The sequence below is a fragment of the Syngnathus typhle genome, linkage group LG11 (genome assembly GCF_033458585.1).
Source record: "Syngnathus typhle isolate RoL2023-S1 ecotype Sweden linkage group LG11, RoL_Styp_1.0, whole genome shotgun sequence".
Lineage (NCBI taxonomy): Eukaryota > Metazoa > Chordata > Actinopteri > Syngnathiformes > Syngnathidae > Syngnathus > Syngnathus typhle.
This window is the reverse complement of record NC_083748.1, coordinates 8,016,014-8,030,864: the sequence shown is the minus strand read 5'-3', so window position 1 is coordinate 8,030,864 and position 14,851 is coordinate 8,016,014. Positions and strand designations below refer to the sequence as shown.

Genomic DNA, 14,851 nt, shown 5'->3' with positions numbered 1-14,851 from the left:
CACACATTTTCTTGTCGTATTTCATTGTGTCACCAGTAAATGATTTACAACAAAAGAAATTGTGTTTTTATGATACTTTTTTTTCACAGACATAGTGACATGACTAAAAAGCTGAGACTAAGGATTTTAACAGCCAATATTGTTGGCTCATAGATATTCAGAGACGTGGAATTTGGCCCGACTTTTGCATGACCGATTGGGTGCGGCATGAAAAAGACAAGAATGTTCACACACAGCTCACGGGATGTGATGTTGTCTCATCTCAATGTGACCACTTTAGTACAACACGATCAATGATGGAGAGAATATCATTTCCTGTCCGCTGTTTTCTTTCTTGCCCAAAATCCCACTCATCCTCTCTACAAATCACCAATTGCTCCTCCTTTATAGATAACAGAAGAGGACTCTTGGATTATTCTCCACTAGATGCCATTTTGGACCTGAACCTGCCTCACTCATCATCCATTTGGAAAGGAGCTGCTTAGCTAGCAAAAGGGCCGTCTGCTTTTAATGTTTCCTGCAGTAAAAGCAATTGCGAGCCCTCAATAAATATCGCGGCTCTAGAATCAACAGGTAGTGCAAACATCTGCTTGGATTTGAGCACTACGAGCCAGAAGATTTGCATTCCACAGGCCATGTGACACAGTTTGCACATGCAGAAACCAACCACACAAATATTCTTGTGTATTCACAACCTCTCACAACAATTCAGGCATCCCGCAGATACATGTTCCCTAAAAAGCCACAACAAGGGACATCGGATTTATGTTCAAACCTCCTTGACAGATTTAAACACTTCACAGAATTTGTGTGGCACAAACTGGACCTGAAGTTTTGTTTGGTTTCTTTTCTTTGTACACATAAAGCTGCTTTCCACGGGATTGCATACTTAAATGCATTAAAAACAGAAATCAACTTTAACCACAACGAGATGCTCACAAGTGAATGAATACAAATGTTTTATTTTTCCATTTCTGGTTGAGGTCAGCCTTAACCAGATGTTTGGCCTAGCTCCGCTTTGTGTCACAAGCCTGGGGATTGAATTCATCTGTTCCATGTCATCACAAATGCTTCAATAACTGTATGGGCAGTTATTCAGCAATCATTCTTAATCAGGTGGCTTGGTTGGGGTGAGTGTTCCAAAAACACATCACGTGTTCCAAAGACGCTTAACTACCCATTTTAGCACAAGACCGAACCACAATTGGAGGGAACAGCCTTCAATACGTCTACAATATAGACAGCAAATTAAGCAACCAATCTGATTGGCTGTTAGCTAGCAAATACACACTGTATGCAAAGCGACAGCAAATAAAACGGTATTATGCGGTAGATTAAGTTCAGCAAACTTTTTTACTTAGAGTCGATTCTGCTTGTATTATAAGTGTGTTGCACTAGTTATGTATGCATTTTGTTTGATGAAATCCTGACTATGGATGGTATGACCAAGAATGACTTCTGTTACTGTAAGGCCCATAAAAAGTAGTATTGCAACAGTCAAAATTGGTATATTGTTGAATAGACCTTAAAACCTGACTTTGATGGTCACTGAGGAAAGGTGGTTGTTGTAGGTCATTGGGTTCGTCCTAATTTTCAGTTTGCAAATATTTCGATGGTATGAGTCTGACACATTTAACTTCATCACAAATGGAAAAAAGTCATGGATGCATAATGGGGTTGGATGCTGCTAATGAAAAACACATGATGAGATGCGTGTGCGTTCATCTAAACAAGGATGTGGGGATAGAAAGAGAGAAACAAAGAGCGGGTGGTGGGTGGGGGGGCTTTTGGGACCGATGCAATCCCAGCTGGGCGGCTCTGAGCAAATAACTAATGTTCCATCTTTCCCACGTTTTTGCATCCGTGCAAATACACCGCAGTGACCGTGTTACTTGCTCACTGAAGCGAGCCGAGATGGACTCTCTGAAGAGTCAAAATCACGGGTCGAGAAGAAAGAGGCACTGTGACCTCAAAAGGGAAAAAAGCCAAACTCAAAGAGAGAGAGGAAAGGAATAAGGATGGGGAGGGTGAGGGACAGCGAGGGAGAGAGGGAGTGGACGGCTAAAGACGAAAGGAGGGCGAAAGGCAGAGAGAAGAAAAGACACAACTTGTGACTTGACAAAAGAGGGCAGGTACCAAAGGCAGGTAAGGAAATTTATTTGTTTTTTGTTTTGTTTTTTACAGTGATGTTTGGGGGTGAAAACAGAGGCGGTGTTGTGTACTGAGACGGTTGGCACTTGTACAGCAAATGCCAGAGTGTGTTTCCATGGAAACGCTGTGCTGTGCTGTGCCATACCTGCCACTCCAGGAGATCCTTGTTTTCCTCATGTATGAATCCCAAACTTTCCAAAACTGACCAGAATTGTTCCCAGGTCCATTTTGCCTGATGCACACAAACATTTCTTTTGACTCAGCAAGAATGGAATATTTTGTAACAGGAAAAACCTTTCAGGCATGCTTTTTATAAACACATACGTCAACATTTGCTGTGATGTGTTGGCAAAAAAAAAACCTGCTGAGCTCTTCCGCCACTAGTTCTAGTCTAATATCTGCATCGTGATTACTGTTAAGTATTATTTACTGCAGAAGGATTTAAATGGTCAGCGTCCACTCAACGGACAATAATGCACAAGTAAACTAATCTAAAGTCTCTGATCTCACTGTAGATGATTTGAACAATTTTATTGACTGTAGGCTATTGATTCTTTCACGTGCGCTTGTCTCTGATGGATTCACAGATGTACATTCTTTGTAAAAGCCAATGCAGGCCGGCCACACCCACATGAGAACATGTTTGGCATCCATGTACGAAAACTGCTGCAGTGTGTTAGCGAGGAAGACACACGCTTCTACATATTTTCTGGCCTACGAGCCAGGTTGTTGATGAGAGACACAAAAGCAGCCGTTTGGATGACATCACGGCGAGCAAGGTCTAATTATACGTTGTTGAGTCGAGTGACTCAAGAATTCATTTGCCCACTTCAGCTGCGGTTAAATATTTCTTTTAAACAGAAAAATGAGTTATGTGGTTTTGATTAGCATTTGATCTCCACATTCATGTCAACTGGTCTCAGTATATCATGAAACCACTTATTTTGTTGATCAAATTATGTGAGGGACTTGTTTGATATGATATTTTCCGTTTACAACCAGTGGCACACTAAATAGGCCCACCTTGCTCTGTTCAAAACAATCCAATAGAAGAGCACTTTGAAAATTGGAATCCACATAAAACTAGTCAAATGCCACTGCTAATGTTATCATGGGCCGATATACCTCATGTCAGCCACACCATCAACAGGTTCTGAGGATGAACTGCAGCTTGGGACTTCCTATTTAGAGTTTGAATGTTTTCCACATGCTTGCTGGGTTTTTTTTGCCGGGTACTCCCACATTCCTAAAAGCATTCACATCCTGTTAATTGAAGACTCCAAATCAGGGCTATCCCAACTTTTTCCTTCCGAGGACCAGGTATAAAAAAAAAAAAACAGAAAAAAGAAATTCACATTGTTAATAAAATGTCGTTATGTAGAAATAAATCAAATCGGAGATACGCCATATTCTGAAGATTCAATTCAAAGCAAATAATCAAAACATTTCCTTACGATATGGAGATGAAGATATCTTGGCTATATTTAGACGTGACAACAATCTCACAGAATGGAGGTAGCAGGGCGGGTTCTTTCGTTGTCCGATATGAAAGGAGGGTCTGGAAGGCTCTGGATGACTAAGAGGCAAAAGGAAAGACAGAGCCACCATGGAATTCCACCATGAAGCTACATGAGTGGTGATGTAAGCATGTCAGATACATACTGTTGCCATAAGCAGCCGTATGTAAGTTTATTAGTGAGCACACACGTGGAACTTCCAGACCTGCAGTCTTCTCCTCTTCAAGTCTCCTTCAGGAGCGCCCCTGACAAAAGAGTCTTTATCCCTGCTTTCAACATTTTCCCCCCCCTTAAATATTCATCTCCCGACTTACTGATTTCTGCTCACTCTCCAGCACTGAATAAGAAGAACTAGATAGTATAAAAAATAATTCAACAATGGTGGGGAAATTATTTCTCTCAAAGTGATAATGCTGTCAAAACTGGCACTGTAGCTCGTACATTGTGCGATCTTGATGATTGATTTTCTTTGTGTGGCGATTCTCCTCTACATTAGAAGATTAAAAAAACACACAAATCAAAAACTCACATAAATGACCTCACATTATATGTATATCAAATTTTTGTACATGTTTATGTAGGAGGATGAAGGCCCCCACAGGACTCTTCTCTGCCTTGGTGCTGCTCCTTCTAATCGGAGCGGTGCTAACCCAGAGGCCTCGGCCAAGGAAGCCCACCAGGCGCCCTACGACCCCCAGGATGCCCTCCGTCCCCCAGCCCGAGCCACAGGAGCCAACAGACATCCCCCCGCTCATCCTCGGCCCGCCTTCCCCTTACCCCGACTGCCCCAGGGAGTGTTTATGCTCCCCAAGCTATCCCAACTCTCTTAACTGCGAGAACCGGAACATCCGTGTGATCCCCGTCATCCCGTTCAGAACCCACTATCTGTACCTTCAAAATAACTACATCTCAGAGGTGGTGGCGGAAGCTTTCGTTAATGCCACAGAGATCCGTTGGATCAACCTGGCAAACAATCGTATTCACCGAATAGACAAACAGGTAGGACGGGCTTCCCTTGCTCGATGTGCGTTTGCAAAATGCCTGGAGCGTTGACAATGTTCTATTTTTATCCTTTGCCTAGGTGTTCCAGAAAATACCTGCGCTGTTGTACCTCTATGCCCAACAAAACCAGCTCAAAGAGGTGCCCTCCGGCCTCCCAGCAAGTTTGGAACAGCTCCGTCTCAGTAAGAATCGTATTTCCAAAATACCTGCAGGTGCCCTCAGTAAGATGGGAAACCTGACCCTACTTGACCTCTACCACAACCAGGTGAAACTTTCTTTTTGGATGCACTTGTGTGTTCTCCGTGCATCTTGCGTCAACATCCCCGTGACGTCTTCCTTCCCAGTTGAGCGACAATGACCTGGGCAGAAACACTTTCAAGGATTTGTCCAGCCTGATGCAACTCAATTTGGCTCACAATGTGCTAAAAAAGATGCCCGCTGGCGTACCCAACGGCCTCGTGCAACTATTCCTCGACAAAAACCGTATCGAGGACATCCCAAAGCAAGTATACAGAGGCCGTGCGGCTATACAGTCAACAAAATCACATGCACAACTCACTGGACTCAGAGAGCTTTAGATCAATTTCAATCACGTTAATAATTTTGAACAGCAGTGAGAAAGAATTGCAATGTACTGAGATCCATTTCTAATATTCTGATGTGTGTCGGAATACAACATTTTGAGAAAGTTTCTTCTCTATTCTTCTATTCAGAGACTACTTCCAAGGCTTCTCTCACCTGGCCTTTGTGAGGCTCAACTACAACCACCTGAGTGACAAAGGTGTCCCCACTGCCGTGTTCAACATCTCCAGCTTGCTGGACCTGCAGCTCGCTCACAACCGACTGGCTTCCATTCCTCTCTTCAGCGCTCACCTGGAGCATCTGCACCTCAATCACAACACCATTGAGAGTAAGGCCAAGGCACCTCGCTGGAGCGGGTTGTCCATGCGTAGGCGTCATTAATTTGGTTGCATAATTCTACAACTTGTGCGGGGGATCTAGTTCAGGTTGTACCCTGCCTTTCGTCCAAAGTCAACTGGGATAGGCTCAGGCACAGCCGTGACACCTGTGAGGATGAGCTGAATGGATGGGTGGAATTATACTACGATAGTCTGCTCTAAATCAAACAAGACAAAACTTGTGTCTTTCACAAACACTTGCTTTGGACGAATGACAGACTTTTGTATCAATTCAGTATCAACTTACAACACAAAATATTTCCACACAAGCCAAACAAATTTGAGTAGAGTGTGTGTAAACCTTTACACCGTGTATAGGGTGGGTGGGTGGGGGGTTGGGGGGTGGGGGGGGGGGGGGGGGAAATACCCCAATACCAATACCAAGTCATGAAAAATTGGTATTAAATTCCAGATTGCTATAGCAAACATAATAATTCTTTAATACTTCAGAAATGCAAAATCAAATTGAGTCATTTCAACCCTGCACTAAATTTGTTAGAAATAAAAACGATTTGATTGTAGACAGTGTAAACATAATTAGTATTAGCATAACATTCAATTTGTTGTTGTTGTTTTTTTTAAATAGAATCGCTTCTCCTAAATATGGTTTGCTGTTTCTGTTTTTAGATTAATGCCTATGCCTAATTTCAACCTTGATAAATATAATTGTATTATATTTGGACTGACGCTAATTACACAGTATGAGTGTGTAAAGTTAAACCATGTTATTATTGCCGCTCTTTCATTTGAACCTTCGTAGACCAAACTGTTTAGACTTCATCTGTGTAAACTAAAGCTGAGTTCAATGACATTCAACAGCCCGTCACAGTTACCAAAGACGTAGTGAACATTTAGCAATGTTAAAAAATCACCTGTGTTGTACCACACCTTATTTCCTTGGGATGTTTTGATCCTCAACGAAAGTGCCCTTTGAAATGACTTAGGTTTCCCCTATGTTTTGCAAATTCATTGTGCTTTTCTTGGCTAGGCATCAACGGCACTCTAATTTGCCCACGCAGCCTGCAGGTCGACACGAGTGATCCCAGCCAGATCCCGAGGCTAAGGTGGGTCAAACATCTGGGAGCAAAATGTGGTGAGTGGACATGTTAAGTCAGGCTAGTGTTGCTTCAGGTACCTGCGCTTGGATGGAAATCAACTCAGCCCTCCCATACCGCTGGATGTCATCATGTGTTTTAGACACCTCCACTCCATCGTTATTTAGGGAAACAACCTTGACGCAAGGAGGCGTGCACCGCTGTTACTCCAGGCGCTCCACACGTGCGTGCGCTTTGTGAAACTGTCTATGACGTAGTACTGCAAGGTTCCCCAAATTGCATTAACCTTCCAGGTAGATATCCACATAAGGAGTTGCCTAATAATATTATGACAAACTTTACTGTTTATATAAATGCATCAGTGCTTATTGTATTGTGTTGTTGTTTGAAGAAAAAAAATCAAGACAAATGCTTGAAAAGCCTGAGAATACAAGCGCATTGATGGACACACTTCACATATGTAGTTAGTATGTTCATAAGTAGAGCGGGAAAAAATAACATTAAACGTTAACTACTGTGTAGTTGGAAGTGTCCTAAATGTGCATGCATTTTTCACGTTATTCCAAGTAAAATGTCATTATATTCCTTTTTCCTTGTGTAAAGCTTTGTACAAATAATAATTCAATGAATAAACATTGTATTGTACCTTCTTTTATTTAGAATTATTGATAGAAGCATTGGAATATTTTGTGAGTTTTGAAATGTGTGAATAAATTGGATTTAAAGATTCTTTGTTAACCACCTTATAACATTGATAATGAAACAGGGTCATTAAAAATATATGTACTACACTTTACACAAGGACAAGCTTTCTCTTGTTCTCTTTGAGGCAAATGAAAGTGTGTGGTTGCAAAACAGGTATGACGGGCGGGAAGAAGTGCTGCGTGGGAAATAATGACATCACAGTCATGTTATGGCAATTATGAAAGCAATTATCAAGAGTGTTAATAAAGGCTCAGTGTTGAATTTAAATATTCAGCCATTCATTCCTGAAATATTAAAAGCTCAACTGTATGGAAAACATATTTGCTATTATTTTGCTTTCAACTACTGTAGATTACAAAACACTGGCACCTTTCCGGGCATACCCACTGAAAACATGGGTGATCAATATAGCGTGCTCAGTCCCCCACCCAAGAGTAGAGAACTTTAGGGGGCGACGAAAAAGATAACTTAGATAAGATAAAAATATCCTGCCTCCACTGGCGGAGCTAGATGGGGGATGCGGGGGCACTACCGCTCCCCTGAAATATACTTGCAAAAAAAAACTTTTTGGTTTCTTTAATTTATTTGTATTTTATTAAACCTACAAATGTTTTTGCCGGACCCGGTATGATTAATCTTCATCTGCATTTTCTGAAGGATTTGGGGAGTTTGTATTAAAATAAAAAAAAACTGTTGCTTTGTTGACACCCTGAGCCATTTTGGGGGTTGTATTGTAAAGGTAGATTGTTTCCATTTTCCTTACCAGTGGCTACGTCACTGAGGTTAAACGTTCTTGCAAAAGACTTAAAACCATCATTAATTTAATTATAAGTATTGGGTGGTGATACTTAATAAAACCACAAATTTATTCAAACTTCTGCCATGTTCTATTCTTAGGCAGAGGTAATTGCACTTGGCTACAGAAACTATTAACCAAACAATATAGTTGCGTAATAGAACAAATGATTCTTCCAACTAGTGGAGTCGCCCTCTGCTGGCCAAGAGAAAAAGCTGCAACTATTAAATGCTGGCTGGATTTACAAGACAATGCAGCTGTCTCTCTCTCTTCTACAAGGACATTATAATTACAATGAATATTTGTCATTGTTCATCTGTTGTGTGGTGTGAGATAATGATTGCAGACTTTATGAAATAAACATCAATGTAATTGAAGGCTCTTTTGTGTTTACAATGTGCCACAATACTTTGTTGTGGTTTGACGAGTAAATTAAATGCAAAGATGAATGAACAACATTGAAGCTGGCAGAGGGCCAAGACTAGTAGCATTTCAATCCACACTTTCAGAGAGATGGAAACCCTTGCCATGAGCCAGTTTATTCATGACGCCTTTTTCCACAAGAATTTTTGAAAAATGGAATTAGCAGTTTAGCAAATCCACTGGGTGTTTCCAACCCGAACTCGTCTGACTACAGTAAAGTCCCAAGACTGCTTTATAAAAAAACGTCTTTTAAATGGATCCAAAAAGTATTTGATAATAACGAGCGGGCTCTATTGTGACTAATTTGAGGCATACCAAATATATAAATAATTGCATTAAAAAAAAGTTGGCTTTGGATCATTTTATCGAATGTAGTGGTGGCGTTATTCTGCCGAACCAGAACCAGATTGATGTCACTGTATGAATGAGTCATTAAATAATTGGGTAATCCTGAGGGAGCAGGGGATTTCTAATTGTCTCTTTTTAAAAGACAATACCTGTTTCAACACTCCCTCCTAATCTGATTTTTGAAATGCATGGAAAATACTATTGCTGCCAAAATCCCCCTGCCTGGACTATAAGAGGCAACAGGTAGCATGGAGGAACACAGACACAGCCAGCCTTGGAATCTTCTCCAGAATACAGGGGACCACACAGGTGAGTGTGAACACAGTGATGGTGGTGGGTCGCTGCAGATTCCATGACAAGATTAGACAACTTCATGAGATTAAATACTGCAGTTGGCACAAATGAATAACAAATTGGATCAACTTCATTGAAAATTTAAAACCCCAAATTACACTTGCACCACAAAATACGCAGCAGTGGTAACCACGAATGACTGATTGTAATTTTGCACTTCCTTATCTCCTGTCTCTTCTCCAGACAACCACAATGTTGACAAGTTTGCTCTACTTCTCACTCTGCCTCTTGATGGGCTTTGTGACTAAACCTGTGCTCACCTTCACGCTGACCAACACATGCACCTTCAGCGTCCACAAGTCGGAGCTACGCGGATATTACTCCGAAATACGTACGAGAGCGGTACGTTTCCCACCAGCACTCCGAGCGATGACATCAGGTGGCAGGTGTGGATATTTAATCCTATCTCCTTTGGATTTTATATTAGATTATGGAAGACACTGAGACTGGAGTGAGGCTTCTCAACATAGCAGCAATGAGAACAGTTCAGGTGAGTCTAATTTGAGGTCTGACTGTTGCTTAAAAGGGAGTTCTTGATAATAGTAATACACAAGATTGGCGTGGGACTGTTGTGACGTAACCTTTGGGATCTCCTTAGGAGGATCAGACATGCTGCTTCCTGCGCCTGCTCCTCCGCTTCTACGTGGAGAGAGTGTTCCGCAACTTTGTCTCCGATCAGCCAGAGGGGCAACGTAGCGCCAGCGCCCTGGCTAACGCTTTTGTCATCATGAGGCGGAATATAAACAAATGTGTAAGTGTGCTCATGAGCATTGATTTTATATCCTACCGATGAGCTGATTTGACCTTTTTCCTCACGACTAAGACAATTCAGGGCTATAGTTGCAAAGAATAGGAGAGCATCTACTAGTGTGGTCAAAACTGTGCACTAGTTGACTCCAAAATGTGCATGTTTTTCCAGTAACAACTGATCCAACCAACATTACTTAACTTACTTTATTTCTCCCAGTCAAGTAATTAGATTACTGTTATTCTAGAAAATCACAAAAAGTGACCCTGTATATTTTCTGTTTTGTCTCTGATGACACACATAGACAGCCATGGAGGAAGGAGAGAGATTTGTGTTTTCAAGCGGGAAAATAGACAAAGTGTTATCGAGCTTCAATAACGCTGAGTCCAGAAAAAACATAGATTGCATTCAAGACAAATATTGTGACTGCAGGAGGTCCCTAAATTTAAATCCATCAACAATACTCACTAACTCAGTTCAAATCGAATGGCAGTGAATGAGTTAAAAATGTCAAATTTGCAAATTAATAGCACCGAATTTATGACAACAGAAGGACAATGAATGAATACGCAAACGGCTTGCTCGTAAACGTGTTGTGACGGGGAATTAACGCCCCCCATCTTCTCTCCTCAGCACTGCGACTGCAACGAGATCACGCACAAAGCAATCGACTCGCTACAAACTGAGTATGACAAGGTAAATCAATGTCTTTTTATTTGCCTTATGACTGATTGTATGCAACACTGACCTCCACTAACAAGTCAGGCAAACGTTTGTCGACTTGGATTCTGAATATAAATGCATCATTTCTACTTCAATATTCATATTGTAATAGGTCTTAAGCTACTTCTCTGAATGTGATTGCCTCAACATTATTCAAGTTCTCCATCTATGCCTTTGTTGTTTCCCAACCCAGCTGGCCACCAACAAGGCGGCGATAAAAGGCGTAGCAGAGCTGGACACACTACTGGATTGGATGGATGAAGTGGACAAGACATCAGGCACGCAACCATTATGACTGAAAAGGTCACTTAAAAGTGACTTTTGACATTTCTACACTTTGATAAAGTATCTCCGTGTACTCCAAACAGTATGCGTTTGTAGCCCAGTGTAATTGGGGCAAATTATTTAAATGAATTAATTGTGCCTATTTGTTGTAGATACATTTATTTTTATATACTTGGGGGGTAAAATGTGTTTTTGTACATTTTCATTAATATCACAAAAGATTCTGATGATGAGCATTATTGTTTGTGCATGTTTTTATAAGGGTTTGGAATATGAATTGAATGTACCTGTTGTTCTATTATGTATCTTTTCTCAAAGTTTCAACATAAGTGAATAAACTATTTTTTATAGCTACTCTAACAAGTTTTTTCATGACACTGCAATTTTTTCACACAAGGCCGATGGTAGTACTTCAGAGGCACAATGAGCAACCAAACTTACCACGAGATAACAACATGTATCTCTGTGGCAATCTGCTCCCTTTTTGACGAGAAATACGGATGGCTCACAATTATCTTGATACAATGTTCAATTCTGAGAAAACGTATTCTACAGTATAGCCCTCAAACGAAACCAAAGCATGACGGAGCTAAAGTGGTTCACACAGTGCAACCACAACCACTTGGTTCAACACGTTACACAGGGTAGTGCAAACATATATTCCCACGCACAGAGAAAATACTAAATGACTTAACACCTCCGCGCATACATACACAATTCCATTCGATCAACAGAGGGTGCTAAAGTGTAGGGCCTACAAGAGTGTCAAACTCATTTTCGCGGGCCGCATTGTAGTCATAGCTTCTTTCGGAGGGCCATTATGACTGTCAACCCAAATAAATGTATGAGCACCTCATATTATATACAGTAAAAGCTACAAAACAAACTGACAAATAACTCGTTTTCGAACCAGACGAGTAAAAACTGGTCAAATATTTTTAAAAAAACAACATATTATTACAAGTGAAGACAATTTGCAATTCTAGTAGTGACACACGAATTTGATGCACAATTTGATGCAAAATGATGATGATGATGATGAATTTGTCTTCGCGGGCCACATAAAATGATGTGGTGGGCCGTATCTGGCCCCCGGGCCTTGAGTTTGACACCGGTGATGTAGGCTCTTCAGGTATTGACAGATAATAGGTAGGGATAGATGGATAGATAGATTGAGAGATTGATAGATATATAGATAGTCAGCAATTATCACATACAGCAAATTTTGTATTTAGTGAGTGTGCCTCCTCCATTGTTCGGGAAACAAGCCGATTCTGTTTACTCCCATAAAGGTGCAAAGGCCGGTTTATACCGTGAGTGTCTTAGTGACCAAGACTTGGGTTGTCTGGAACCAGTGTTGGGACCCCTAAAAAAGTCAGCTGTAAAGGCAAAACAACATTTCGTGGGGTTTTCTAGGAGTTACTTGACCCACGTGTATCATGACTCACAATGTATTGCATGTGTGTTCCTGGAGTGTTTTACCAAAATGTACTACTGACGATGACAGAATTAGCACAACAAAACCAGCCTTTGATATAGGGAACACCTCTGTGTGACCTCAAACGTTGCGTTACAGTCACATTTCCCAGAACTAAAATTTGTGGAATAGATGAATGGGCATTTTTAAAAACCAGTCGTTTGGTGACTCACTTACTCGGTAACCTTGAAAGAAGCTCGAGGAAATGTTGAAAACTTAGTGGAATAAATAACCATAACTTTCAACATATAGCAAAGGTGCCAAAAAATTTTGATTAACTCAATCAACTCGATAAATATTCTGTAAATAATAAAAGACAAAAATAACTGAAGATAGTTTTATGCATGTTCTTAAGTATGGCAATAGCAATAGCAACAGCAACATTAAGGGCTCTATTTTCCTATATTGTTGCTTTGTAACTACTTTGTCGTCTTAAATCTACTTTATATTTACGAAACATATGCACAGACAATTGCAACCGTGATGCGTGAGAAGGTGGAAAGCATGCAAAGCACGTCAAACCACACTTGAGGGATAAAAGTTGGCAACCACAGTGTTTAAAATGTTGAGTGACGCAATCAAGTATTGCCATTCATTTTCTGCATCACATATATGCATATGCACGTGAGTCACAAATCCTCAGCTCAGCAGATTTACAGACACAGAAAAACCATGACATAGCTTACCGAAAAGCATATACATAGGCTCTTGTCCAAAATGAGAAAAAAAGTGATTTTTGTTAAACATCTTCAAATTTCAATTTATAATCAAAACTTTATAGCCATTTGGAAAATATGACTTGAATTTTAAAATATACTCTAAGTGCAGCATAGAATTTTTAACTCAGACCAAGCAAATTAGGCGTAGTTTGAAATTAAGAAGAATGCGTTGGAGGATAATAGTGTGAATCACTGTTTATAAATGACTTCATAAGGCACGCCAACGCATGAATTTACACGAGAAAAACTTCTCATGTTTATTTATCTTTTATTTTACAACTTGAAAGGAAACAGAGGAAGCGTACAACATATATGATGACTCATCAACTCGTTCTCACGCACACACACAATTGAAAATTGCTGGTTGAATTGACAATGGAAATAGATGGTCAAGGTCTCCTTCCCACACTTAGCCACAGTGCCACTGCACAGTCCGATTGAGAATTGAGTAAGTGAACGGCGTAGCATAATGTTGCGCTTGTGCTTGTGCACTTAGCCGAGCAGAATTTTTTTTCCCCCACCAACTGTGTGCCATTCAGACAAAATTCTTCCTGAGCAAATCAAGGTCGATTCAAGGCAGAGCCATTGAATATTTTTCAACGACCAAGTCAGTGTCTTGCTCTCGACACTTGAACTAACGGAGAATAGTAGAATACAGGTTAAAATAATTATCTTGATTCTTTGAGTATTTAAATTTAAATCATTTAAATAGATTTAAATCTAAATATTTTGAACAATTATTAGATTACACCACACTGCTAGCTGTTACTGTTTGTCACTGTTTGTGTACTATTTCTATTTAATGTGTGACTCAAGTGTCAGCAGGTTATCTAACATTAACTTGACCCAAAATACCAAAGTTACCCAATTGTGATCGTGATAGATGGACAGTGGACACGGGACACAAGAACGGGACATCCCACAAAGTACAAAATGAAAGCATGTCTGTTTGCTTCATTTCTAATAAAGTAGAACCTTTTAAATTTGAGCAGAGTCCATTGTGGGTGCTGGTTAACCTCCTGATTTGTTTAGATTCCACAGATTTAGCTCCTTATGGAGCCAACGCTTGCTATCAAAACGTTCTTACAGGCAATGCTTTAAGAAGCAATATCGAATCCTTAACTTTTACACAATTACACTTATAATTGTGTTAAAGTGATATACTGTAATAAAACCACTACAGAGCAATCTTTTAAACATTAATGATGAATGCAATAGAAATTGAAGCAATTTTCTAATCCCAATTTTTAAAATGAAAAGTCTAAACCAAAAGCGTCAATTAATGCATTTTAAATCTTAACACTGCCTATGAGAACAACCACACAGTGGCTGTATTACTAGCATTAACTTACCTCACAGAACTTGTCTTCTCTTGTCACTTTCAGTAAGCATTGGTCACTCTATCCTTTGGTGTTACTGTTGCAAAAACGAAAGAAAACTTACAAACATTACAAAAGCCAAAGATGTTCAAATTTCATTCATCATTATATCACCTCTGTATTGACAAATTTTAAGTTTGGTTGCAATGTGAGGGTTCAGTTAATAGTACATTTTTGAAACATCTCATTAATAAGGCTGCATGAATGGAG

The 14,851-nt window shown here is 40.2% G+C and overlaps 2 protein-coding genes and 1 long non-coding RNA gene across 3 annotated transcripts; 2 read left to right on the top strand and 1 right to left on the bottom strand.

The window, feature by feature from the left end:
• Positions 1-1,799: 1,799 nt before the first annotated feature.
• Positions 1,800-14,679, bottom strand: LOC133162513 (uncharacterized). The gene is made up of 4 exons (XR_009716242.1): positions 14,615-14,679; positions 3,606-3,727; positions 3,277-3,397; positions 1,800-2,383 (listed from the first exon to the last, which is right to left on the bottom strand). It is a non-coding gene; the product is annotated as an uncharacterized LOC133162513 (long non-coding RNA).
• Positions 2,005-7,413, top strand: prelp (proline/arginine-rich end leucine-rich repeat protein). The gene is made up of 7 exons (XM_061291728.1): positions 2,005-2,145; positions 4,250-4,667; positions 4,750-4,935; positions 5,015-5,172; positions 5,384-5,580; positions 6,618-6,693; positions 6,761-7,413. The coding sequence occupies exons 2-7, from the start codon at positions 4,254-4,256 to the stop codon at positions 6,849-6,851; spliced, it is 1,122 nt and encodes a 373-aa protein (XP_061147712.1). The 5' UTR covers positions 2,005-2,145; positions 4,250-4,253; the 3' UTR covers positions 6,852-7,413.
• On the top strand, positions 8,788-11,423 carry il19l (interleukin 19 like). Its single transcript, XM_061291729.1, has 6 exons — positions 8,788-9,265; positions 9,494-9,652; positions 9,738-9,800; positions 9,909-10,061; positions 10,692-10,754; positions 10,975-11,423. The coding sequence occupies exons 2-6, from the start codon at positions 9,503-9,505 to the stop codon at positions 11,074-11,076; spliced, it is 531 nt and encodes a 176-aa protein (XP_061147713.1). The 5' UTR covers positions 8,788-9,265; positions 9,494-9,502; the 3' UTR covers positions 11,077-11,423.
• Positions 14,680-14,851: the final 172 nt, after the last annotated feature.